This window comes from Dendronephthya gigantea, unplaced genomic scaffold (assembly GCF_004324835.1).
Source record: "Dendronephthya gigantea isolate DGI-Jeju-01 unplaced genomic scaffold, DenGig_1.0 000022F, whole genome shotgun sequence".
Lineage (NCBI taxonomy): Eukaryota > Metazoa > Cnidaria > Anthozoa > Malacalcyonacea > Nephtheidae > Dendronephthya > Dendronephthya gigantea.
In genome coordinates this window covers 1,734,633-1,760,641 of record NW_021163032.1, presented here as the reverse complement: position 1 = coordinate 1,760,641, position 26,009 = coordinate 1,734,633, and the positions used below count along the sequence as shown (strand labels likewise).

Genomic DNA, 26,009 nt, shown 5'->3' with positions numbered 1-26,009 from the left:
TTTTACCTTTCTTTATTGATCATCGTGTTTTTTCTACCCGCATTAATCATCCTGATTATGTAAGCTCTAATCTTACTCGTTGCCCACAGACGGAGCAAAATGCTCGCGAATGGCGAACTGGGTGAAACAATAAATAATCAGAGTGAACGAACTGTATTACGTCGAGATATGAAAGTGGTGAGAATGCTGTTGGTTGTCGTTGGAGTTTTCTTATGTTGCTGGGGTCCTTGGTTTATTTTATTATTGCTGTGGTTTTACTATCCAAATTATTTTCCAAAATCTGATTTAGACAGGATCTCTACACCTATTTTTATTTTGAATATACTTCCGTTATTTAACAGCCTCTGCAATCCAATAATTTATGCTTGTCTTGACCAAACGTACAGAAAAACCTTCAAACAACTTTTTCTCTGTATAATATGTCGACCAGACCCAAGACAACAACCTCCAATGGAATTACGCTTTCATAGTGCCTATAATTGTTAATGCAATGGTAATTGCAAACTGCCTAAGATTAATATCTCACTGCATGTATGTGTTACTGGTCATGTGCATAATTATCTCAAATGTATCAAAATCTATAAAAATTATACTTCAATCAAATAAATAAATAAATAAGTAAAAACTATAAGGTGTCACGTACGCATAATTTGCAATATGTCTCCCAGTCTCTCCAGACAAGGTCGTAATTGAGATCAGTGAGACTGGTGACGTGTTTACAAAATACAAATATGGCGACCGAAAAACAAGAAACTTCAGTGCCTTTGTATTCCGTTTCGTCTCAACAAAACACGGCGGATTCTTACAACTCTAATAGACCTTTGCAGGATGAGTTTACGTTTCGCAGTTCGTCGCCAGACTTTAATGTGGATTACTCTGGAAGCATAGAGACCAATCAGCAGCCAAACGCGGCCGACAGCGATGCTGGTTCGAATGCCTACAACTTGGGCAGTATTTTTAACAAGAAGAAATTCGCATGGCTTTTAGAAGTAGACGATACGGGAGATGACGACGACATGGATAAACCGCTGTTGTAAGTCATCAATCGTTCTTTGCATGGTTCGAAGGTAGAGAGAAAGTAGAAAGAGTACTATAATATGAAAATATATATATAAATATAAATAGTCGATGGGTGACGCTAGGATAGTATATGAATGCAAGGGAAGGAGAGGGTGGTATTAGAGTGTGATAGTAGATAGTAGGTATTGTCATATAGAGTTAGTATGCCCTCCACCCCCCTGGGGGTGAGGGAATACCCCACTCCACCAAATAATCCACCACACACATATGAACCTGGTCCCTGGATACACCAGTATTAGTGAACATTCAATCTTAAAAGAGTATATACTTTGGTTGTTGCAAAATGTTGTATAGAGTTAAGGGGTCAGTTATACAGCTAGTGGATAATGCTACTTGATTAATATTGATATTAAATGTAGGGAAGAGCTGGACATTGATGTGAATGATATTTACTACAAAGTTCGATGTGTTCTGTTCCCACTTCCATCACTTGGTTTTCAAAAAGATGTGTTGAGACAAAATCCTGATTTCTGGGGACCTTTATTTGTTGTGCTGTTGTATGCATTGCTTGCTCTGTATGGTCAGTTCAGGGTTGGTAACTCCTTTCAGAACTCTTTCAGGCTTCAGCATACGTATTCATGTATAGATTGTCAAGTTACCAAACTTTTGTACTTTAGGTTGTTTCATGGATCATCACAATTTGGGTTTTTGGATCATTGTTAATTTTTCTTCTTGCAAGAGTACTTGGTGGGGAGGTATGTATAACATATGAAGTAGTTACATTAGCTAAGCTGGTTAACCACAGGCTGACTTGTTTCTTCTTCATCTTATGATGGCTTTGTGCATGGCTTAAGTAAAATTAAACTATAAGCTTGCAGCTATCAATCTTACGGTAATGTGAAAGAGAACATTTTGTTGGGATCAATTAACAATATTCGTGACTTAAAACCATTTTTTTTTTAACCAGTCTACCTATACTAGTTCTTATAATGAGACCTTGCTCTGTGTTTAGTGTATCCATGCATGAATTTATGTTGTAAAGATTAGCCTTTTAAACCCTGTGACATGCACAAAAGCTGTTTGTTGATTGTGTTATTGTGATATCTAATAGGAAACAAACATCAGAATAGCTTTCACTATATAATAAATTTTCTATGATTTTTGGTGAGATGAGAATAAATACATATTGCAAAGCATTATAATTTATACCTACTTTTAATTTAAAGTTCTTTCCTCAGTTTGATATTATTTCTGTGCGTACTTCTGACAGGTCTCATTCTCCCAATGTCTTGGTGTGATTGGTTATTCTGTATTGCCACTGATTGTAACGGCTTTGGCACTGATTGTATTTCACAGTATACCGTTTCTTAACACAATAATCAAGGTTTGTGATGAATTTTTTTATTCACATTTGGAATAAAAGCAATCCTCTGCACTAGGATAGTTATTCAGTTTTCTTTTGAAGTCTGAATATTGATTTTATGTCTGCAATTGCATGTTTAGTGCAGGAGATTTAAGTTCAGTTGTGTGGAAAATGTTCTCAGATGTTATGTTAGGTCTGTCCACTAGTCAAGAACAACTGGCTCCAGACCTGTATATAATGCCCGAGAGTATGTGATGTCTTAGTTAGTGCTTATTGTCTATAGAACTGGCTAAAACATATTGTAATTTATTCTGCAATGCATCAGTGTAATTCAGACCCTTAAAATCTTCTCAAAATTTTTAGTTACTTGGTGTGGTTTGGGCTTCATACAGTGCTGGATCATTGTTAGTTGAAGAAGAACTTAAGAACAAGAAACTTTTATTGCTTTATCCAATATTTCTACTGTACATTTATTTATTTTCCCTGTACACAGGTGTATAAATATTCACTGGGATGTATTCAGAACCTATAGTGTGCAATTAGCAGCACTCTGCTTTGGGGTCTTTTTTCATCAGGACTCAGGCCCTGCACCTCCCCATCCCTGACAAAAGAAATTTAGCAGCAGTTAGTTAAAATGTTGAAAAATTATGGTAAAGAGTTTGTAGTTTAAAATTTGGCCCATGCTAATCTGTCTCATACTATTGATATGCGAGCTATCTTTTTAGAATTTTAATGCGATGAAAAGGGATGAATTAATTTTTTTCAGTATTTACTGTCTACCTCATGGAATTATGTATTATAGTAAATCCATAGACGATGGAAGATTGTTAAGTGGGAGGGGGGAGGGTGCTAAGATTTATATATTCATAGAATAAGTATTGATCTGTATGAAACCTTGAAACTATTTGTATAATAAATATAATATAATATATCCGTTTCCTGATTGGATGAATGGTTATAAGGGCAAATAATAAGAGTATACAGCATTAAACCGTTATCTTATGATAATTCTTCTAAGATTCTGTGGAGGGTCCTGGTAAAATTTTGGGCCTTCCTGAGAAAATAAATTTCATTCATCATAAGATTGGTCAGGCCTCCTCTGGTGTGGATCCAGCACTAGTGCACTAATTTGCATGACACAAGAAAACTGCTAAAATAACTACTTTGTTTTGTAATGCAAATTAGTGCACTAGTGCTGGATCCACTCCTGGGTGTCCTCCACCTGTATATTATTATAGGCTTCATAAATAGCTTAATACATGGTAATGGCTAGCCTTCTCCGCAGACATCTCTTATTGTATTAAAAAAATGCATATTTGGCTTGGGATAGATGCTTGCGGAGGAGGCTAGTAATAGGCTTGATTAAAATGAAAACGTTTTACAATCATACAATTTACAAACAATGCTCAAAAGTAACGGTTTCTCCAGAGCATTTGCTCGGCCTTCATCTTTAGGGAGTCTTGAACGAGCTAACTCAGTAGCCAGGCCTTCAAACCAATATGGCGGACAAAAGTGCTCATTTTTTGTCAACTATTCACACAATTTAACCTTGTGAATAATATCTATTCGAATAGTTTTTGTAACTTCTTTTACTCTAATAATGGAGGGCACTGATAAAGCATCTCATAGGAGGAGACGAAAACGCAAATGGAAGCCGGTGAGCTTGGATTCAGTTGATTTTTTCCAAGGTGATATGGAGGGATTTGTTTCACTTGAGGTTTTGGAAGGCGACGAATTAGAGAATGATGTTGGCGGAAAAGTTATGAAACACGATGACGGAAATTTGGAATGTATGATAGCGGTAAGTTCATGATTTATAACTTAGAGTCCTGGGCATTCATTTTATTTTCCCAGGCAGTCAGTAGGATCCTTAATAACATGCAAAAAAAGGTTAAATGCTACATTATGACGGCACTTGTTGGACATGAGAATTTTATTCATAGATATTAGCTAATCAGAGTTTGTGAATTCGTGTATTAATAAACAAAAATCTATGTTATATCCTAGAGTGGAAAATGATTGATGCATTGCCAACATGTATAAGAGTATCTATATACATGTTTAGCCTTAGGAAGCACTGTGCTGAACAGGCAAAATGACTATGTCTGTGTTCGTTATTGCCAACTGCAGAGTTTGCAAGTGCACAAGGCCTTCCAGATTCAATTATGAGTCTCAATTATTGCATACACACGTGAAAAAGTGAAAGATTGGGGAATATTTTCACCACACACAGCAAACTGTGCAATCTGCAGATGAAGGTATTGCACTGATGCAGGCCCAGGTTAACGGACCGAAATCTTTGCAGTATTAATTACCTATGTGGTGTACCTACAAGCTAATTTACTTACATTTAAGTGTAACAAGCATTGCAATGTCAGGTCAACCTTCTGAAATACTTCTTTATCATCATTTATATTTATATTAGCTTCAAGTTCATAGGAGTTTATAAGTTAAACAAGCTTAAATTCTAATGTAGAAGTCAAAACCAAGTAAGAAAAAGAGCAAAAAGAAGAAGAAAACAAAACAAGCAGAAATTATTGAAAAGAGAGAAGATGTTGTGAATGTTGAGACAGAGAATTTGGATGAAGGTTAGTTTAGTTATAAGGTTAGAAGTTATCATTCCTGATGGCCTGCTTGCCCTAGTTTTTGTGGCAAAAATAAAGAGCATTCTATAGTTGCTATAAGACCAAGTAGGCTTAAATTGTGCTTCATTAAAGTGGCCTATATTAGCATAAAGCATATTGATGTAACCAAAGAAGGTTTTTTGAAAATCTTTATCAGAAAACATTATCTAGATACCATGATAACTGCATGCAAGTTGAAACCAAAATATTATATAATGCCAAGCTGAAATAAGAACTGCTCCTGAACAAAGCCTGCCTTTTATTCTCTAAAAGACTCAGATTTGAAAACAAAAACTTGAAAACAGAAATTTGACAAAATTTTAGTAATCTCTAAAACCTATGAGTATATAATTGCTCTATTGAGGCTAATTGTAGATATTATTTTTGGTGCCAGGTTTAAATCTCTTATCCTTATATATTATTTACCCATATTTAAAAATTATATACCAACCATGCATGATTACAAATTTGGCTCAGAAATACTGAGCAAAAAAGATTTCATTGATCTTGTCAATTAAAATAATTTCTTTTGTCTATAAAAATATGTTTTCCCAGTGAATAATTATAATATTTGTACAATTGCTTGTTCTTTTGGGGACCCCTCACACAATTCTGAATCAGCTGTTCTATGCTCATAATGTTCAAGGCTACTTCTGCAATCAATGGAAGCAACTCCATCCATTGTAAACCATCCAGTAATGATATAATTAAGTGGTTGTTATACCACATTTGTATAATTGTGCAGTTGTTATACCACATTTGAAGATGCTGCTCCCTTGTTAAATTATAATTCTGTTAGTTTATATTAGTTATTATTTATAAGTACCCAAAACAGTCTGCATTTATCTAAAATCTCACAGTATTTAGTTTTATGAGTTTGGGAGCAGCTGGTCTAAGTTTTATTCTATATTTATCGCAACAACAGCCCTCTCTACTAATAAATCACCCTGCAGTTGTTTTAACAAAAATGTGCACCAAGGATGTGATGGTGGGGTGATGCAACACCCCCCCTCCCCCCAAATAATTTCCAATGTTAAAAAGCTGGTCAAAATGCTTTGTTATATTTGGTAAAAAAAAATACAACATTAAATTCGACTTAATTTGTCAAAGATGCAACGCATGCTGTATTATATCTGAATATTTGTAGTTATTCATGCAAACAATAGGCCTTCTTTAAAGATCTGGCGCTGGTTGTTCGAAAGGCGTTCAGCTTAAACGGTGGACAAAGTTTAAAAATACTCTCATATATCTTGTGAATGACTGAACCTGCATCTTATGCATTTACTTCCATTGACAATTAAACTATTCACATCGAAACATTTCAGCTGAGTTGTTCAATGAATAGATCATTTGGTTTTCCATTTTTAACTTTTTCATCGTTTAAGCTAAACGCCTTTTGAACAACCAACCCCTGGACTGGAGATTTGAAGTTTGAAATATTTTTATTGAATTAAAAATTGGCAAACATCACCGCGGTGCACTCGAAATGTTAAGACATGCTCTACGACAATTATCACCAAGCCTTTAAGAGTTCCTTCCGTGCTGTACAAGTTGACAAAACTCAAGAAAAAGTTATTTAAAAACTACACTAAAAATTGTTGTTGAATAAGGTAAATAAATCAAAAGCCAATCATTATTAAAGGTCTTCTCTATTCTTTATACCATCTTGGTCTTGAGTCTGAAGGTTGTATTTCAGCAGCATTTTGTTATGAGCATGGTAGAGAATCTCATTCTGACTAGCATCACCTGGCCACACCTTTCTTCGTTCCGTTCTTTCGTCACCGCATTTACAAGTAAATCCAGTACGTTTCCATTTGCATCCCTTCAAATCCCACTTTTCATGATTTATGTACGCAGTTGTTTTAATTTTGCCGGTATCCAGTGTGTTGTCCTTGTATCTGACACAGGAATCGCCTTCACATCCGCACCAGATTCCAATCTGATAGTGACAGTCATGATCACTGTGACAGCCCTCTGGGGCTAAGGTGCATTCGTAATCAGGATTTTCCGGGGTACTTGAAGCCGTTGTGTTAAACTGTTGCAAAATTTGCCCGCCGCTGGTTTGAAACGGGCACCCATAGTTCAAAAAACCGAGGTAATACGACTCCATATTAACGCCTCTGATAAAATCGTCAGACGAGCCGATGTAACTTTGTTTTATGATGTTCCAAATGGGGTCGAGCCTGTAGCGGATTGGTGTTTTAGTTGTGTTCGCTTCGTTTAAAAATTGTTCAATCAATTCTTCAGTCCGATTCCTCAAGAGCCTGTTGCGAGTCTCTTTCGTGCCGCCATTGACAGTCAGGGTAGTCGTCATTTCGAGTTTGCTCACGCGATTTTTTTCTTCCTCCGTAATGTTCCCGCAAATGTCAATACCAAGTTTCCCAATAGGCACTGGTCCAGCCAATCCCAGGCATGATTTCACTTGGAAATCTCTCTCGGTGTACGATTCTGAGAACTTGGCAAAGGATCTTTGATCAATTTCGGACCCCGTTGTAACTTCAGTCAAAACGTGACTGCCATATTTTGATTGAAAAGTCTCGTACAGCCGCCAAGAGCTTTGCAACCAAGGCGAGCGAATCTCTGTCGGCAGCCGATGCAGATCAGAAAGAAACTCATTTGTAAATGCTTCTTGTTGAACCAAACACGATTTTTCCACCGCGAAGCTCGTTGATTTTGCGAATATCACCAACTCGTTTCCAGAGACTGCGTTACTAGAACCGGCGACATTTCCCGATTGGATTTTCAGTGTTGTCTGTAGGCTGAAATCGCTTTCTAACGACGCGCCGAGTTTTACACTCCTTGCAATTGACGAATAAAAGGATGCCGTATCTCGGTAAAATGTGAAAAATTTATGGGATTGATGAACTGGGGTTTCATGGAAACAGTAAGCGGGTAATGGCTTGTAGATTTTGGAATTGCTGAAAATGCTTTCGCTGATTATTCCGAGCACGTCGTGGTCAGGAACGTAAATGGACCTCGATAAAAAGATGTCATTAATGCCACCAGCGCTGACTTCAAGGGAACCGAACAAACAGATTATCAGGAAACACAAGAACATCATGATATGTGTTGTCTCGGGAATTGTTGGTGTTATGAAAGTTGTGAACGGAAGTGCCGTATTGGTATTCTAACACTCTTTCTGCAACCGCTTTGTGTACCTTTACAAGTCAAGCGTGGAGGGTCGTTGACTTTGTATTAAATAACTTCAAGGGGTATCTTAAGAACGGGAAATTCAAGAATTTGAAACTCTTGGAATAGGGCAATCAAGAAAAACATCACAATTATCGCTAATCTGCTTTTGATTAAGTAATCAGCAAAAAAAATTACATTCACGACCCCACGTTTCGACCAGTCAAATGTCTTCGTCAGGGGTGATTTGGTGTTGAAACTTTGTTCCATATTTAAGAATTAAAAAACGAGTCGCGTGCCTTTATGGTGTAATAATGCACGATGGGGGAATGTTGGGAGAATACGAGAGAAGCTTGTAAAACACGAGGCGTAGCCGAGTGTTTTACAAGCTTCTCGAGTATTCTTCCAACATTTCCCCGAGTGCATTATTACACCATAAAGGCACGCGACGAGCTTTTTTAATTCTTTTATAATATAAGAAGAAATTATAGGGGAACAACAAAATTTATTTATTTGATCAATAATGAAATTCTCCTTACATGTTATTTAAGATGTTGCTTAGCAACAAAAACTTCAAAAGCCAGAAGCGTGCATTATGGCCTCACAATGCACGCGCGGTAGGCAATCAAATTGCTCGTTATATCATACTTATATTATAAATACCCTTAACATGACAGCATCTGCCAATCAGGAGCCGATTGATTAAAAGCCGGTTTGGGTAACCCTGGATTAAAGCAAATCTTTAAATACATTTTTTAATCCCTTGACATTGTGTACAAAGTTTAATATCTTTTTTCATAAATAATTTCTGCGCCGATAGAAGTCATGTTTTCTATAAGTTTTTAAACGAACACTGGTTCTGAAGCACATAAACTAAAACACTGGATCAATTAAAATTTAACCCGGGGTTAGTGCTAAACTACATTTGAACAACTGTCCCCTGATATAAATATCCTTGTTTGTGTCAAGTAGCTTCCATCATCCCTATTTAATTTAGGGCACAAAGACTCGGATTAATATATTCAAGGCTACTTCTGCAATCAATGGAAGCAACTCCATCCATTGTAAACCATCCAGTAATTATATAATTAAGCACCAAATGTAGTATAACAACTGTCCTAAAATAGACATTAGAATCTAAGAGCCTTGGTCAGGAGAGTTAGTATGACCTTGCTATATAATATGCAACTCTCCTGACGAAGGTTCTTGGGTCAAAGTTTTTTGTGTATTTTCTGCAGTTTTTATACCACATTTGAAGACACTGCTCCTTGGTTAAATTATAATTCTGTTAGTTTATATTAGTTATTATTTATAAGTACCGAAAGCAGTCTGCATTTATCTAAAATCTCACAGTATATAGTTTCGTGAGTTTGAGAGCAGCTGGTCTAAGTACTATTCTATATTTATCGCTACAACAGCCCTCGTCTATTTAACAAATAGATTACAATGAACCGTTGTCTGTTCAGTTATAGATACACGGTATGACGTCATATGTGATAAGAACAAAAAAAGTGGCCACGAGCCGCCGGGGCGAGTGGTCACTCTTTTGTTCTTATCACATATGGCGTCATACCGTGTGTCTATAACTGAACAGACAACGGTTCATTGTAATCTATTTGTTTTATATAATAAAACTGAAAAAGATCCAAAATTAATTGAATTATTTGTTTGCAATTTAAAAACAAGAAAATTGCTGTGACGTCATTCCGTGCGTCTGTCCTCTTATAGATCATGGCTCTCGACCAATGAAATTGCTTGAATTCTTTACGTTATTATATAAACTAATATATCACCCCGCAGTGGTTTTACAATTAATGTGCACCAGGGATGTGATTGTGGAGCGATGTGACACAGTATAGCGGATGCGACACACCTCCCCCCCCCCAAAAAAAAAATTTGCAATTTTAAAAAGTTGGTTAGAATGCTTTGTTGTTGATAAAAAATACCACATCAAATTCAAGTTTATTTGTCAAATATGCAACACATGCTGGATTATTTCTAAATACTTGGAGTGATTCATGCTAAAATAGGCCGTCTTTAAAGATCTGGAGGTTTGTAATTTGAAACATTTTTATTGAATTAAAAATGGCAAAAGAGTTCCTTCCGTGCTATGCAAGTTGACAAAACTCAAGAAAAAAAGTTATTTAAAAGCTACGCTAAAAATTGTTGTTGAATAAGGTAAATAAATCAAAAGTCAATCATTATTAAAGGTCTTCTCTATTCTTTACACCACCTTGGTCTTGAGTCTGAAGATTGTATTTCAGCATCATCTGGTTATGAGCATGGTAGAGAATCTCATTCTGACTAGCATCACCTGGCCACACCTTCCTTCGTTCCGTTCTTTCGTCACCGCATTTACAAGTAAATCCAGTATGTTTCCATGTGCATCCCTTCCAATCCCACTTTTCATGATTTATGTACGCAGTTGTTTTAATTTTGCCGGTATCCAATGTGGTATGGTTGTATCTGACACAGGAATCGCCTTCACATCCGCACCAGATTCCAAACTGATAATGACAGTCATGATCACTGTGACAGCCCTCTGGGGCTAAGGTGCATTCGTAGTCAGGATTTTCCGGGGTACTTGAAGCCGTTGTGTTAAACTGTTGCAAAATTTGCCCACCGCTGGTTTGAAACGGGCACCCATAGTTCAAAAAACCGAGGTAATACGACTCCATATTAACGCCTCTGATAAAATCGTCAGACGAGCCGATGTAACTTTGTTTTATGATGTTCCAAATGGGGTCGAGCCTGTAGCGGATTGGTGTTTTAGTCGTGTTCGCTTCGTTTAAAAATTGTTCAATCAATTCTTCAGTCCGATTCGTCAAGAGCCTGTTGCGAGTTTCTTCGGTGCCGCCATTGACAGTCAGGGTAGTCGTCATTTCGAGTTTACTCACGCGATTTTTTTCTTCCTCCGTAATGTTCCCACAAATGTCAATACCAAGTTTCCCAATAGGCACTGGTCCAGCCAATCCCAGGCATGATTTCACTTGGAAATCTCTTTCGGTGTACGATTCTGAGAACTTGGCAAAGGATCTTTGATCAATTTCGGACCCCGTTGTAACTTGAGTCAAAACGTGACTGCCATATTTTGATTGGAAAGTCTCGTACAGCCGCCAAGAGCTTTGCAACCAAGGCGAGCGAATCTCTGTCGGCAGCCGACGCAGATCTAAAAGAAACTCATTTGTAAATGCTTCGTGTTGAACCAAACACGATTTTTCCACCGCGAAGCTCGTGGATTTTGCGATTATCACCAACTCGTTTCCAGAGACTGCGTTATTAGAACCGGCGACATTTTTCGATTGGAATTTCAGTGTTGTCTGTAGGCTGAAATCGCTTTCTAACGACGCGCCGAGGTTTGCACTCCTTGCAATTGACGAATAAAAGGATGCCGTATCTCGGTAAAATGTGAAATATTTATGGGATTGATGAACTGGGGTTTCGTGGAAACAGAAACTGGGTAATGGCTTGTAGATTTTGGAATTGCTAAAAATGCTTTCGCTGATTAATCCGAGCACGTCGTGGTCAGGAACGTAAATAGACCTCGATAAAAAGGTATCATTAATGCCACCAGCGCTGGCTTCAAGGGAACCGAACAAACAGATTATCAGGAAACACAAGAACATCATGATATGTGTTGTCTTGGAAATTATTGGTGTTATGAAAGTTGTGGACAGAAGTGCCGTGTACGTATTTGTATTCTAACACTCTTTCTGCAACCGCTTTGTGTACCTTTACAAGTCAAGCGTGGAGGGTTGTTGACCTTGCTTTAAATAACTTCAAGGGTACCTTGAAAACGGAAAATTCAAGAATTTGAAACTCTTGGAATAGGGCAATTCAGGAAAGCATTGCAATTATCGCTAATCTGCTTTCGATTAAGTAATCAGCACACAAAAATTACATTCACGACCCGACGTTTCGACACTCCGGTCAAATGTCTTCGTCAGGGGTGATTTGGTGTTGAAACTTTGATCCATATATACTCTCAACATGACGGCATCTGCCAATCAGGGGCCGATTGTTTAAAAGCCGGTTTGGGTAACCCTGGATTAAAGCAAATCTTTAAATAAATTTTTTAATCCCTTGTCATTGTGTCCAAAATTTAATATCTTTTTTCATAAATAATTTCTGGACCGATAGAAGTCATGCTTTCTATAAGTTTTTAAACGAACACTGGTTCTGAAGCACATAAACTAAAACACTGGATCAATTAAAATTTAACCCGGGGTTAGTGCTAAACTACATTTGAACAACTGTCCCCTGATATAAATATCCTTGTTTGTGTCAAGTAGCTTCCATCATCCCTATTTAATTTAGGACACAAAGACTCAGATTAATATATTCAAGGCTACTTCTGCAATCAGTGGAAGCAACTCTATCCATTGTATAAACCATCCAGTAATTATATAATTAAGCACCAAATGTCGTATAACAACTGTCCTAAAATAGACATTTGAATCTAATAGCCTTGGTCAGGAGAGTTAGTATGACCTCGCTATATATGCAATTCTCCTGACGAAGGCTCTTGGGTCAAAGTTTTTTATGTATTTTCTGCAGTTTTTATACCACATATATGAAGACACTGCTCCTTGGTTAAATTATAATTCTGTAAATTCATATTAGTTCTTATAAGTACCCAATACAGTCTGCATTTATCTAAAATCTCACAGTATATAGTTTTGTGAGTTTGAGAGAAGCTAGTGTAAATACTATTCTATATTTATCACTACAACAGGCCTCTAGACTAATATATCACCCCGCTGTCGTTTTAACAAGAATGTGCACCAGGGATGTGATGGTGGGGCAATGTGACACGGTATGAGGGATGCGACACCCCCCCCCCCCAATAAAATTTGCAATTTTGGTTAGAATGCTTTGTTAGAAAGTTGGTTATAATGCTTCGTTATTGGTAAAAAAGACCACATCAAATTCAAGTTTATTTGTCAAACAACACATGCTGAATTATTTCTAAATATTTGGAGTTATTCATGCTAAAATAGGCCGTCTTTGAAGATCTGGAGGTTTGAAATTTGAAATATTTTTATTGAATTAAAAATTGGCAAACATCACCGGCGTGCACTAGAAATGTTAAGACATGCTCTACAACAATTATACTCAAGCTATAAATCACGCCTTTAAGAGTTCCTTCCGTGTTATACAAGTTGACAAAACTCAAGAAAAAAAGTTATTTAAAAGCTACACTAAAAATTGTTGTTGAATAAGGTAAATAAATCAAAAGTCAATCATTATTAAAGGTCTTCTCTATTCTTTATACCATCTTGGTCTTGAGTCTGAAGATTGTATTTCAGCATCATCTGGTTATGAGCATGGTAGAGAATCTCATTCTGACCAGCATCACCTGGCCACACCCTTCTTCGTTCCGTTCTTTCGTCACCGCATTTACAAGTAAATCCAGCAACTTTCCATGTGCATCCCTTCCAATCCCACTTTTCATGATTTATGTACGCAGTTGTTTTAGTTTTGCCGGTATCCAGTGTGTTGTCCTTGTATCTGACACAGGAATCGCCTTCACATCCGCACCAGATTCCAATCTGATAATGACAGTCATGATCACTGTGACAGCCCTCTGGGGCTAAGGTGCATTCGTAGTCAGGAATTTCCGGGGTACTTGAAGCCGTTGTGGTAAATTGTTGCAAAATTTGCCCGCCGCTGGTTTGAAACGGGCACCCATAGTTCAAAAAACCGAGATAATACGACTCCATATTGACGCCTCTGATGAAATCGTCAGACACGCCGATGTAACTTTGTTTTATGATGTTCCAAATGGGGTCGAGCCTGTAGCGGATTGGTGTTTTAGTCGTGTTCGCTTCGTTTAAAAATTGTTCAATCAATTCTTTACTCCGATTCGTCAAGAGCCTGTTGCGAGTCTCTTTCGTGCCGCCATTGACAGTCGTTGTAGTCGTCATTTCAAGCTTGCTCACGCGATTTTTTTCTTCCTCCGTAATGTTCCCGCAAATGTCAATACCAATTTTTCCAATAGGCACTGGTCCAGCCAATCCCAGGCATGATTTCACTTGGAAATCTCTCTCGGTGTATGATTCTGAGAACTTGGCAAAGGATCTTTGATCAATTTCGGACCCCGTTGTAACTTCAGTCAAAACGTGACTGCCATATTTTGATTGGAAAGTCTCGTACAGCCGCCAAGAGCTTTCCAACCAAGGCGAGTGAATCTCTGTCGGCAGCCGACGCAGATCTGAAAGAAACTCATTTGTAAATGCTTCGGGTTCGACCAAGCACGACTTTTCCACCGCGAAGCTCATTGATTTTGCGAAAATCACCAACTCGTTTCCAGAGACTTCGTTACTAGAACCGGCGACATTTTTCGATTGGATTTTCAGTGTTGCCTGTAGGCTGAAATCGCTTTCTAACGACGCGCCGAGGTTTACACTCCTTGCAATTGACGAATAAAAGGATGCCGTATCTCGGTAAAATGTGAAAAATTTATGGGATTGATGAACTGGGGTTTCGTGGTAACAGTGAGCAGGTAATGGCTTGTAGATTTTGGAATTGCTGAAAATGCTTTCGCTGATTATTCCGAGCACGTCGTGGTCAGGAACGTAAATGGACCTCGATAAAAAGATGTCATTAATACCACCAGCGCTGACTTCAAGGGAACCGAACAAACAGATTATCAGGAAACACAAGAACGCCATGGTTATATGTGTTGTCTCAGAGATTGTTGGTGTTATGAAAGTTGTGGACAGAAGTGCCGTATTTATACTTGACGCTCTTCCCTGTTCCCGATAATTTCGATGTTATCCTTGGTTGTTCTTTTACAAAAGTTCCCATTTCTTTAATATCCTGTTGTAAAGATACCCTTTGAAGTCAATACAAAGTCAACAACCTTTCATACATGAGTATCAAGGGTTGTTGATCTTGTACTGACTTCAAAGGTTATTTTGAGAACAAAGATATTCAGGAATTGGGAACTTTTGGAATAGGCGACGATGTCGACCTTAAATCATCTGATTGGCAGGTGACGTCATGTTGAGAGTATGGATCAAAGTTTCGACACAAAATCATCCCTGACGAAGACATTTGACTGGAGTGTCGAAACGTTGGGTCGTGCATGAATGTAATTTTTTTTTGCTGATTACTTAATCAAAAGCGGAGCAGCGATAATTGCGATGTTTTCCTGGCTTGCCCTATTTCAAAAGTTCCCAATTCTTGAATTTCCTGTTACGTTCTCAAGGTACCCTTTATATACATTACATCGACCCTTCATACATTACTTCGACCCTTTATACGTTACTTGTCTTTGTACATCACGTGACAAACGTTCATAAATGACTTCATATGCACAAAGACAGTCATGTATATGAAGTGTTGTTGACATTATATTGACTTCAAGGGTTGTTGACCTTGTATCAGCTTTAAGCCCGCGGGGTTATCTTGAGAACAGGAAATTCACAATGGGAACTTTTAAAAATAGGGCAGGAAACATTTTACATGGAATTATCGCTAACTGCTTTTGAATAAGTAATCACCATACAGAAATTACATTCATGCACGACCCCACGTTTCAACTCTATTTCAATTCCAAATTTGACCAGTCTGACCATTTTGGCCGTTTAATGTAAAGCGGCCTATGGATGCTAGAGCAGTCAAAATGTATTCTCGTTAAGAAATCTACTAGCATTAATATTATTAAAAATCCCGCCGGGTTACCAAATCGTGTCCTGTCTGTGTTGGTTTTTAGACACATGCAGTAATAATAATAATAATAATAATAATAATAACGGTTTAATTGAAGCATCTCTACATTGTAGCTCTACATCTTCAATATACTATAGTATAAATGTTATAAAAGCTAAATTATATTACAATTATATAGAATATTAAAATAAATAGGAAATGTTAGATTGAAATCTATTCACTATGCATGAATGCATAATAATAATCCTTCTCTAGCATTGTTCAACAATAATTGTTTGACTTGTCTTATAAAAGATATAAAATCTCTCTCAGTAGAAAAATAATAGATATAAATATCAATTCTGGTATAGATTCTAGTTCAAAGCTTGTCACTTGCGATACCGTAGCTTCACCTGCATGCGTGCAGTGAATACATTACCAGGTTTGTTCATACAAATGTCATTGTAATTTTGTCATATAAATTGCATTGTAATATTCTAATGAACATGCATAGTAATAACTAATAATAACTAAAATGGTCATATTTACATGTATATTTTAGAAAGTTGTTTTCTCTTTTAATATAATATAAACATATAGTTGATAAAATTTTATACACTTTTTATATATTTTTATATTTTTAAAATCGTAATTTTCTAAATTTGTGATACCGTTAATTGTAATTCTTTTGCCAAAGACGATAAATAAAATCTCTTTATACATGACTTGTCTTTATATACAAAGCTTCATAAATGACTTCATGTGTACGAAGACAGTCATGTATATAAAGTGTTGTTGACATTATATTGACTTCAATTATAAGGGTTGTTGACCTGCTTGTATCAACTGTAAGAGGTATATCTTGAGAACAGGAAATTCACAAATTGGGAACTTTTAAAAATAGGACAATCCAGAAAAACATCGGAATTATCGCTGACTGCTTTTGAATAAATAATCACCATGCATGCAGAAATTACATTCACGACCTCACGTTTCGACACTCCGGTCTAGTGTCTTAATTCATCAGGGTTGATTTCGAAATATTCTTTTGGCAAGTAGTTTCAATCATCCCTATTTGGGGCACAAAGACTCCAAACAACGGCTTTGTAAAAATATTTACAGGCCGCATATATTACAGCTTCACACCATACATGTATAGTTTCCTGACTGCCATGCAGAACAGCACTAGGTGTTCACGAACAAACAGAACAAATGAGACAAAAGTTACAGTTGTAAGACAAGAGCAGTTTACTCTGTAATTTAGGATGGCCATTATTGCGAATAGGTGGGTGCCTGGGGGTAAATCAGTTACGATTTTGTGACATACTTCTCCCGATGAAGAATCCGTAAATACATTGATACATTTTTTTTCAATTCTTCCTGGCTTGAATTTGATGTGCATAATTTAATGTCGACACAGACAGGGTGCGATGCGGCAAAGCGACGCAAATTTTCACTTTTCAGAAGCATATAAATTTAATTCTGCATGAAAGCAAAATTTGGAATCTATGGGCGCCTTCCTATATACATCAGTAAAACGGCCAGACCGGTCCTGTTGTATTTCAGTGCAGCCACAAAACATAATGTTTCCTTCGTTCGCAGTAAATAAGTGGTAACTGTAATCTTGTCATATGAATGTCATTGTAATATTCTAATGAACATAGTAATAACTAATAATAACTAAAATGGTCATATTTCCATGTATATTTTAGGAAGTTGTTTTCTCTTTTAATATAATATAAACATTGGTTGATAAAATTTTATACACTTTTTATATTTTTTTTATATTTTAAATACTGATGTAAAATTTTCATATTCTATATTTGTGATACCGCAGAGTTGCAAAAAGAGATCAACCTTTCTTCGGTAGGATTTCAAGTTTTGAAAACCTTCCTCAAAATGACGTTACCTCACTGAGTCAAGTGGCAACCAGCATAAAGAAATATTTGGTTTTTTGGTACATGCATGTGATCAATTAGAGTGTTCAACTTTGAACCTTTCTCACAAACCTCATTCAAAGCAAACATTCCTCCTGGTGGTACCCGCGTACCCGCAGCTTTTTTGCAACTCCGTACCGTTGTAATTCTTTAGCCAAAGACGGCCATTATTATTATAATGTATTAACATAGCCACCGTTAACCTATTTTAAAATTGCAACCAGATATAGGTGTGGAAGTTGAAAGCGAATGGACATATCTTGGTACTCATATCCAGATTGGGAAGCGTTTACTTGACTTGGGTTTCCAAGAACCAACAATGATTCAAAGAAAAGCCATACCACCAGCAATCCAGAGTAGAATGGACATCATTGGTGCGGCGGAAACTGTAAGTTATGGATTATAATATGGTATAAGTGTATATGGTGACGCGAGATCGGGTTAAGGTTAACCATAGCCTCCACAATGTGACATATAATATTGTTTGGGTAAATAAATATATCAGTCCCCTTGTAAAGGCATGGATTGGAATATATTTTTCGATCTTGTTTTGTTTAAAGAATCGGAAAAAAAGATTGCACAACTTCCCATGAAAATTATGCCCATATACAGAACACACGTTTATGGTGCATATAGTTACCATGGGAAGTTGTACGGTGTTTGTTTTTGGGTTGTTCCAGACTACCGAAGCCAAGCTAGTGCTGATAATCTACCTCCAACATTCCCAAGTGCTTGGATCACGCCATCCAAACACGGGAAACCATTACGTAATTGTTAGCGTCCACAACAAGATAGCGTCCCAAGTTTGATTTCCATGCATTAAAATTAAATTTTCGTCTTTGGATGACCTGATCCAAACACGGGCTTCGAGCAATCAGAACACACGTTATATGCATGTTATTTTATAAATGCTATTTCTATAACAACCATTTCCACATTACTCCGTGAAGCCGTTTTGTTCCAAGCCGCAGCAAAATTTCTTCTCTCGTATATTATGGTCTTTAGGTTCGATACTTGAAGAGTATTTCCACGTTCCAATTTAGGGTTCGGGTAAGACGTTAGCCTACGGAATCCCGGTGTTGCAAAGGATATTGGAAGCAAAACTAAGGCAAAAGGGTTCGGACATTAAAGAAAATGATCAAGGAGTGCGGGCGCTTATCCTAGCTCCCACACGTGAACTAGCATTGCAGGTGCACAAGAATCTTCAGGATGTTGCAAAAACTTTGTCAATCAAGGTACAGTACACAGTATTTCATAAAATATGGCAATTCAGAACGTGAACAAAGCTTTTGTTTACATAATTATATATAACAAGACGCCTACTCAGGCGTTTACTCCGCCTGGAGCAAAATACTGTGCGGTTAGTGAGGATGGCACCTCTAAAGCCTAGTTCTCATCGGCAATGGCCATTGTCGGCGGTCAGGTACCCAACAGATCATTTAACGGTCGGGCTTTGCGTTCGTCTTAACATGCATTGAAATCAAAATCACTCGAAGTAAAAATGTAGCGTGTGCGTCCGGCTTATCTTCCCTGCGTTTTTTCTGCAGGTTGCGTGCATAGTTGGCGGAATGTCTGAAGAGAAGCAGCAACGAGTACTCAGGGGGACACCTGAGGTCGTTGTAGGAACTCCAGGACGTCTGTGGCATTTGATTGAACAGGTATATGCTGCTGTATTATATTATCCATTGTGACAAACGTTTGCACAAAAATATAAGAGAGAAATAGACCTTTTATGCATGAATAATATTGAAAAATAATATTGAATAGAGAAAATAACCATTTGGTGAACATAATCATGAAAGACTTAGAGCTTGTTTACCATGTGAAATTTTCTGTACCACAGTTGGGATTTTTAACGGAAATCCTATAAGTTTGAAAGTATTTGGTAGAAATATTCAAGGGATCTAAAACAGTGGTTTTAAACACTGATACTCGCTGCAAACCAATCAGAACACGGGATTTACCAATGCAAATTTCAGTTTTGACTTTTCTCTTTAAACTTTTCATCCATCATTGTAGGGACAACAACATTTGTCAAACGTAAGCAATTTGCAATCATTGGTAATCGACGAAGCAGATAGAATGATCCAAGAAGGACATTACCAAGAGCTGTCTTTCTTAATGGACAAGATTAATATCAGCTGTAAGTTTTAACAATAGTTTATTTCAGACGAAAGAAAAGGTTATTAAACTTTCTCTATTTGCGACGTATTCTGCGCAAGCAGTTTTAGTCCTTCAGGCAAAGCTTACAAATTAGGAAGTTGTGCGAGGAAGGACAGTATTAAACTGCCTGAATCTTGACTCACAAGTATTTCCAAATTGTTTTTCGCAGCCGAAAAAATGTTGTCAAAATTACAGAAATTTGTTTTTTCTGCCACGTTAACGTACTCGTCTACCTCCAAAAAGAACAACAAAGATAACTTTGGTAAGGAATTCGATGTGATGTGAAATTGTCGAATAATTATATACGCGGATAAATATGAAATGCAAACCCGCACTTTTTTATTTTTGCCTCAGATACGTTGTTAAAGAAGATTGGTTTGCGAGAGAAATCAAAAGTAATCGACTTAACGCGAAAAGGTCTCACGGTTGAAAGTTTAACTGAGGCCAAACTCATGTGTTCTGTTCAAGACAAGGCGAGTCTTACTATCGAGTTTTGTTATTTTTGTTATGTGTAGTTACTGACATTTTATGAAAATATGTGAAAATTTTGTTACGAAATGTTTTGTATAAAATTTATGTCTTTGCCATTAAAATGTTATTAAAGTTTTTAAAAATATTTTTCCAAAATTTTGTATGAAGTTATACATTGGAATGGTTTTGAAAATTTGTGAAAATGTTGTTTCCAAATGTTTTGTGTCAAATTCATATCTTAGGCAATCATGTATTTATTCATGCTTGAAAACGGTTTTCTCTTTCCTTACAATGATTACAAATCATGGTGTAAATGTTAGGGTAGCAATAGATCAAAATATTATGATCCTCAAGAAGAAAATGCAAACAGAAGATTGCTAACAAGATGTTGGTTTTGCTAATAGTTATCAATTCTCTCCGCCAGGACGTATATCTTTACTACTTTCTAAAGAAATACCCGAAGCGGACTCTTGTGTTTGTCAATACCATCGATACATTAAGACGTCTTCTGTCAATATTGAACCTCCTCAAACTCGCCCCGCTCGCATTGCATGCTGGTATACAACAGCGGCAAAGACTAAAGAATCTTGACCGGTTTGTGCTTCTAAATTTTACAATTAAAGTGATTCAATTTTGTGATTTTGTAGGCCCATTACAGTCCTAATAGGTTAGTAATGACCTCACCCCTCCCCCCCCCCACCAGGTCCTTTCAACCGAGAAAACATCTCGTTACTCTTAACCGAAAATTTTCTTCAGGTTCAAGTCACGTGCCGATGGGTTGCTTTTGGCGTCAGATGTCGCCGCGAGGGGCCTGGATATCAAAGGAGTGCAACACGTGATTCATTATCAAATACCAAAGAATGCTGAGGTCTGTAACTTTCGGCAGTCAAGTTTTTCCTAACATGTTGTTTGCACAGTTTGCCCTGTAGGACTATAGGGAGATAGGGCTTGTATATATACAGGTTATTATTTTGGCTTTGTCGCACAGCGTAGCATTTATGTTGTTGGTAAATCCTGTTTATCAATATATCCAGTATGTCCTGTGACAGTTTGTAACAAGTACACTGGGTCAGTGGCGTAGCCAGCCTGACGATTTGTCCCGCTATGCTAATATTTTGGTGTTCACTGACTGTGAAAACAATAAATTTCTAAGGAAATGAATAATTATAATAACTCGAAATTTACATAGCGGGACAAAATCGTCAAGCTGGCTACGCCTCTGCACTGGATTAACAACATCGCGAATTATCGAAACAGGAGGCGAAAAGGCTAAATGGTTTAATTCACAATCGTTTTACAGGTGTATGTCCATCGAAGCGGCCGGACAGCGAGAATTCAAAACGAAGGTCTGAGCCTGTTACTAATTGGTCCTGATGACCTGCGGTCGTATGAGAAAATCTGGAAAGGCCTAAAGAAAGGTCAGTCGTTGTCAACTAAATACATATTTATTTTTTTATTTCTTATGTCTATTTTATTCCAATTCAATTCAGAACATCAAAATTACCTCGCGAAAAAATGTTCTTCAAATTCTTAATGGCTACTAAGATAAAACGAAGAAACAACAGTTGTTTTCGAAAATGTTTTTCAGTGGGGAAATGTAAATTTCAAATTTTCCCGCCAAAGTTCAGGGTTCTGTTATCTTGATTATAACGACCGCTAAGGAGCCAATCAACACGCTACTAGTTCCCGCCTTTCTAGTTAGACCGTTCTTGGCAAGTAATAAATAGGGAATTGTTAAGAGTTTGTTGGGAATGCCGTTAGAGGCTATGTTAAACCAACACAATCACAATTATAGTTTAACTTTTCATAATAAAGAGTAAAGTAAAAACGCTAACTCACATTCACTATCACAATCGCTATTTGATACTCTTAAGTTGAACGTCACTTCCACTTCCAATCTGTCCGTAATTACCTTTCTTACTTATTATTGATCCTCAGTATTAATTTATACCTATGACGTTTGTATGCATTATGATAATTATCCCATAGCCGCACAATTTCCAACAGATTATCTAGTTTATATCTAGTTTATATCTTATATCTAATTCTTAAAATATGAATTCTAATCTGAACTTTCTGTTTAACATTTCTAGACAATGAACCACCAGACTTTCCAGTCGACATAGAATATTTGAACGAAATCAGAAAACGGGTTTCATTAGCGAGAACGATTGATAAGGAAGAACATCAGTACGTGTTTAATATGATACTTAGTCCCAGCTCTGTCTTGTTGTTTAATGTTTTCATTTTCGATGGTTTGGTTTATTCAAGATTCCGCAAAAAGAAATGGAGCAACGATTGGTTTTTGAACAACGCAAAAGAGGCCGAACTTGAAATTGACGAAGATTTGTATCCTTACTTCGTGTGTGCAGTGAAACTAGGGTAGATTAGTGCAGTTCTGTTAGTGTAAGACTGATTTGTTGCTTTGCACGGTTTCTGTAGACGTTTTTGATGCCATTGTGTGTTGTTCCATTGCCGCTAGTCTGAGTGACTGCTGATTATTGCCTAACTAACACAATCATGAGTTTGTTCTAGGCTATATAACGAATGTTTCATTAATTTTAATATTTTAATTCCAAAAATTCTTCAGTGAGCCATTACCTAATGGATGGTCTGGTCCAAGCATGCGGGAATCGGTTGCGAGAGTTAAGAAAGCGCGCGAAACACGAGCCTAAGCGAGTGATTTTTCGAGCTTTTCTTAACTCAAGCAACATTCCCAAGTGTTTAGATCCAAGCAGGCCATCCAAGCACTGGAATCCATTAAGTAATTGTTCTCTAAAATAACAACAAAAAATGTTTCTAATTTGATTTCCATCAGCGAATCAAGTTTTCGTGTTTTGGATGACCTGATTCGACCATTCAGAACGCACGTGTGCGTCACGTGCTATAGACTGAAATTATGTTTCGCTTTTTTAGAACCGGGTTCATAGTTTTTTTAGTCAGGATTTCTTGACAGTATTGTTATTATTGTTGAGTGGTTTTATTGTTCTTGCATTCTCTTAACATTTAGTTAGATTAGAGGATTTGGGAGATTCGCGGGAACAGCGAGTGATGAAAGAGAGATTGTCCGGCAAAAAAGGTACGGAATAAAAAATTCTTATGGGAATTCAGGCAAGCCAACATTCATGATCTTTTTTATTTTCAGCGGAGTTAAACGCACTGCTTGACATACCCCTGGCTTCATCAGGATTTGTTGGCAAATATCCGACAAAAGAAGGAAAGTTACAAACAGCTGGAATGCGATGTAAGTATAGAACTCAGGCCACCGCGCATCGGTCATATTTTTACCGATGCCTATGGTTAGGCCAAAACTGTTTTTAGTAGTCGCCAAAGGGTTTTTTCAGTAGTGTTCTGCAATTTCCCAAGCTCAGTATTCTTGCCCCTATGCGTGTGACTAAGCAGTCACGTATTTTAAGGCAAATGTATCGAATTGGAAGATGTAGTAATTGTAGTTTATGTGATTTCTGCAATGTGATTTCTGAAAATTTTCGAGTATGCTTTGGCCCTATGCAAGCTAACCCAAGGGATATTTGAATTCCGGATTCCAGACGTTTGAATCCGGATTTCCACACTTAGATTCCGGTATCCAATCCTTGGATTCCGGATTTCCATGCTTGCATTTCAGATTCGATATGTGAATTGCCCTACTCGATTTTCTGGATTCCACTTCTTAAATTAAGGGCTCATCATTAAGGATGCACCAATATTCAGTCCAATCGTGCTTATCACCTGCATGCGCGTCACTTTTTACAGATGCCCAAAATCTGAAAGAAAATGGAGAGGTTGTACCCGGCCATAAAGATGTCAAAAAAGCCGCAGTGAAAAAAAGAAAAAACAAGAGATAGCTCTCGACAAGTGGAGTATTCAGCTGATATACAACTTTCATGCTCAAATGCCTGAACAATATGCTTCGCAGTTCGCCAAGTAACTTTTAAAAGAGATTCGACACGGTATAAAAACAGTGAGACTATCCAAATCAATAGTGATATATATAAGTATATATAAGTATATATAAGTATATATAAGTATATATAAGTATATATAAGTATATATAAGTATATATAAGTTACAACCAATATTCATGCTCGGGAAATTGGAGAAATCGTATTGGTTTTATCTGAAAACCCAAACTGAAGCTCTGGACATTCTTTAGCGTGTCATAATGGACCTTTTCGGTAATTACGTCACATCATTATCGCTTTAAATTTAGAACCACTTTAAATGAGATGGATTTCAAGTTTTACTCTCACAAGCTATGCGCCAAGATGCAAAACATACTTCTTCAACACATGCATGAAAAAGAATTTTTGGTGAGCACAAAGTAATCTTATAATATAAATCCCATTTCTCTGAAGACCTACGCATGCACTGACCTATTAATACTAAACTATATTTGTATAGATCAGCGGCCTTTATACATACATTGATATTGAATTGATATTGAAGCACGCTGTTTTAATGGTCAAATGCTTGTCCTATGTAAACTTTCCAACATGTTTCGTGCCCATATACAAACAATAAACAATATAACCATGCTTTGGTTATGATGTCAAATATTTTGAAATGGATAACCACGCTGTTTTAATGGTCAAATGCTTGTCCTATGTAAAGTTTCCAGCATGTTTCGTGCCCATATACAAACATTAAACAATATAACCGTGCTTTGGTTATGATGTCAAATATTTTGAAATGGATAACCACGCTGTTTTAATGGTCAAATGCTTGTCCTATGTAAAGTCGCAAGCATGTTTCGTGCCCATATACAAACATTAAACAATATAACCATTTTGGTAAATTTTGACGACTTTTTCTACTGTTAAAAACTGTCTTAAAATGCAAAAAATGGCTTCATAAGACTAATATCTTTCATTTTAGAGCATATTTGGCTGGTTTTTGGAACATTGAAAAAGTCGTCAATTTTGACCAAAATGGTAAGCCTTACCCCTTACCATTTTGGTCAATTTTGACGACCTTTTCAACTGTTCAAATACTGTCTTAAAATGCTAAAAATGGCTTCCTGGGACTAATATCTTTCATTTTAGAGCATATTTCGTTGGTTTTTGGAACATTGAAAAAGTCGTCAATTTTGACCAAAATGATAAGGCTTACCCCTTACCATTTTCGTAAATTTTGACAACTTTTTCAACTGTCTTAAAATGCTAAAAATGGCTTCCCAAGTTTAATCTCTTTGGCTTTTGAGCATATTGGGTTGCGTTTTGGAAGATCGAAAAGTCGTCAATTTTGCCTTCAAGTATTAAAACGTATTATTTTATGGTAAGTGTTAACACAGGATGTGGTGGCCCAGTGGTTAAGGCTACCGTCTTACCAGGTGGTGAGCTTTGGTTCGAATCCTGGAAAGGAAAAGTACTATTTAATTTTAAATTCTGCGAATAGGGCTAAGTCGAATAAAGAACAAGAGTTTCCGATGAATGATGCTGTGGTCCAGTGGTTAAGGCTACGGCCTACCAGGTAGTAAGCCTAGGTTCGAATCCTGCATGGGAAAGGTTCGATTTTTCCCACCAAAATTATTCTTTAATTTAAACTTCATCGAAAAGGATTAATTAGGTCAAATAAAGAACAATAGCTTTCGATAAATGACGCGATGGTCTGGAGGTTAAGACATTCGTCTCTCAATTCGAGGACAAA

General features: G+C 37.0%; 4 protein-coding genes across 4 annotated transcripts; 2 read left to right on the top strand and 2 right to left on the bottom strand.

Annotated features, from left to right (window-relative positions):
• The first annotated feature begins 731 nt into the window (after nt 1–731).
• Nucleotides 732–3,268, top strand: LOC114522380 (protein YIPF4-like). The gene is made up of 5 exons (XM_028543050.1): nt 732–1,033; nt 1,440–1,611; nt 1,698–1,775; nt 2,291–2,404; nt 2,747–3,268. The coding sequence occupies exons 1-5, from the start codon at nt 732–734 to the stop codon at nt 2,882–2,884; spliced, it is 804 nt and encodes a 267-aa protein (XP_028398851.1). The 3' UTR covers nt 2,885–3,268.
• A 613-nt stretch (nt 3,269–3,881) lies between these two features.
• Nucleotides 3,882–24,604, top strand: LOC114522273 (ATP-dependent RNA helicase DDX24-like). The gene is made up of 16 exons (XM_028542923.1): nt 3,882–4,184; nt 4,860–4,971; nt 17,954–18,117; nt 18,773–18,964; nt 19,277–19,387; nt 19,749–19,872; nt 20,062–20,154; nt 20,247–20,365; nt 20,788–20,957; nt 21,120–21,231; nt 21,664–21,781; nt 22,457–22,553; nt 22,635–22,712; nt 23,378–23,442; nt 23,509–23,607; nt 24,117–24,604. The coding sequence occupies exons 1-16, from the start codon at nt 3,984–3,986 to the stop codon at nt 24,206–24,208; spliced, it is 1,947 nt and encodes a 648-aa protein (XP_028398724.1). The 5' UTR covers nt 3,882–3,983; the 3' UTR covers nt 24,209–24,604.
• On the bottom strand, nt 6,053–8,350 carry LOC114522274 (DELTA-alicitoxin-Pse2b-like). The gene has a single exon (XM_028542924.1). It carries the CDS (start codon nt 8,066–8,068, stop codon nt 6,644–6,646), a length of 1,425 nt encoding a protein of 474 aa, XP_028398725.1. The 5' UTR covers nt 8,069–8,350; the 3' UTR covers nt 6,053–6,643.
• Nucleotides 10,092–11,862, bottom strand: LOC114522275 (DELTA-alicitoxin-Pse2b-like). Its single transcript, XM_028542925.1, has one exon. The coding sequence runs from the start codon at nt 11,763–11,765 to the stop codon at nt 10,341–10,343; it is 1,425 nt and encodes a 474-aa protein (XP_028398726.1). The 5' UTR covers nt 11,766–11,862; the 3' UTR covers nt 10,092–10,340.
• Nucleotides 24,605–26,009: the final 1,405 nt, after the last annotated feature.

Coding starts and splice junctions, on each gene's coding strand:
- LOC114522380 (XM_028543050.1), top strand. CDS start 732: ATGGCGACCGAAAAACAAGAAACTTCAGTGCCTTTGTATTCCGTTTCG. Junction 1,034..1,439: donor GACATGGATAAACCGCTGTT/GTAAGTCATCAA, acceptor TATTAAATGTAG/GGAAGAGCTGGACATTGATG. Junction 1,776..2,290: donor CAAGAGTACTTGGTGGGGAG/GTATGTATAACA, acceptor TACTTCTGACAG/GTCTCATTCTCCCAATGTCT.
- LOC114522274 (XM_028542924.1), bottom strand. CDS start 8,068: ATGATGTTCTTGTGTTTCCTGATAATCTGTTTGTTCGGTTCCCTTGAA.
- LOC114522273 (XM_028542923.1), top strand. CDS start 3,984: ATGGAGGGCACTGATAAAGCATCTCATAGGAGGAGACGAAAACGCAAA. Junction 19,388..19,748: donor TGTGGCATTTGATTGAACAG/GTATATGCTGCT, acceptor CCATCATTGTAG/GGACAACAACATTTGTCAAA. Junction 22,713..23,377: donor CTTGAAATTGACGAAGATTT/GTATCCTTACTT, acceptor ACATTTAGTTAG/ATTAGAGGATTTGGGAGATT.
- LOC114522275 (XM_028542925.1), bottom strand. CDS start 11,765: ATGATGTTCTTGTGTTTCCTGATAATCTGTTTGTTCGGTTCCCTTGAA.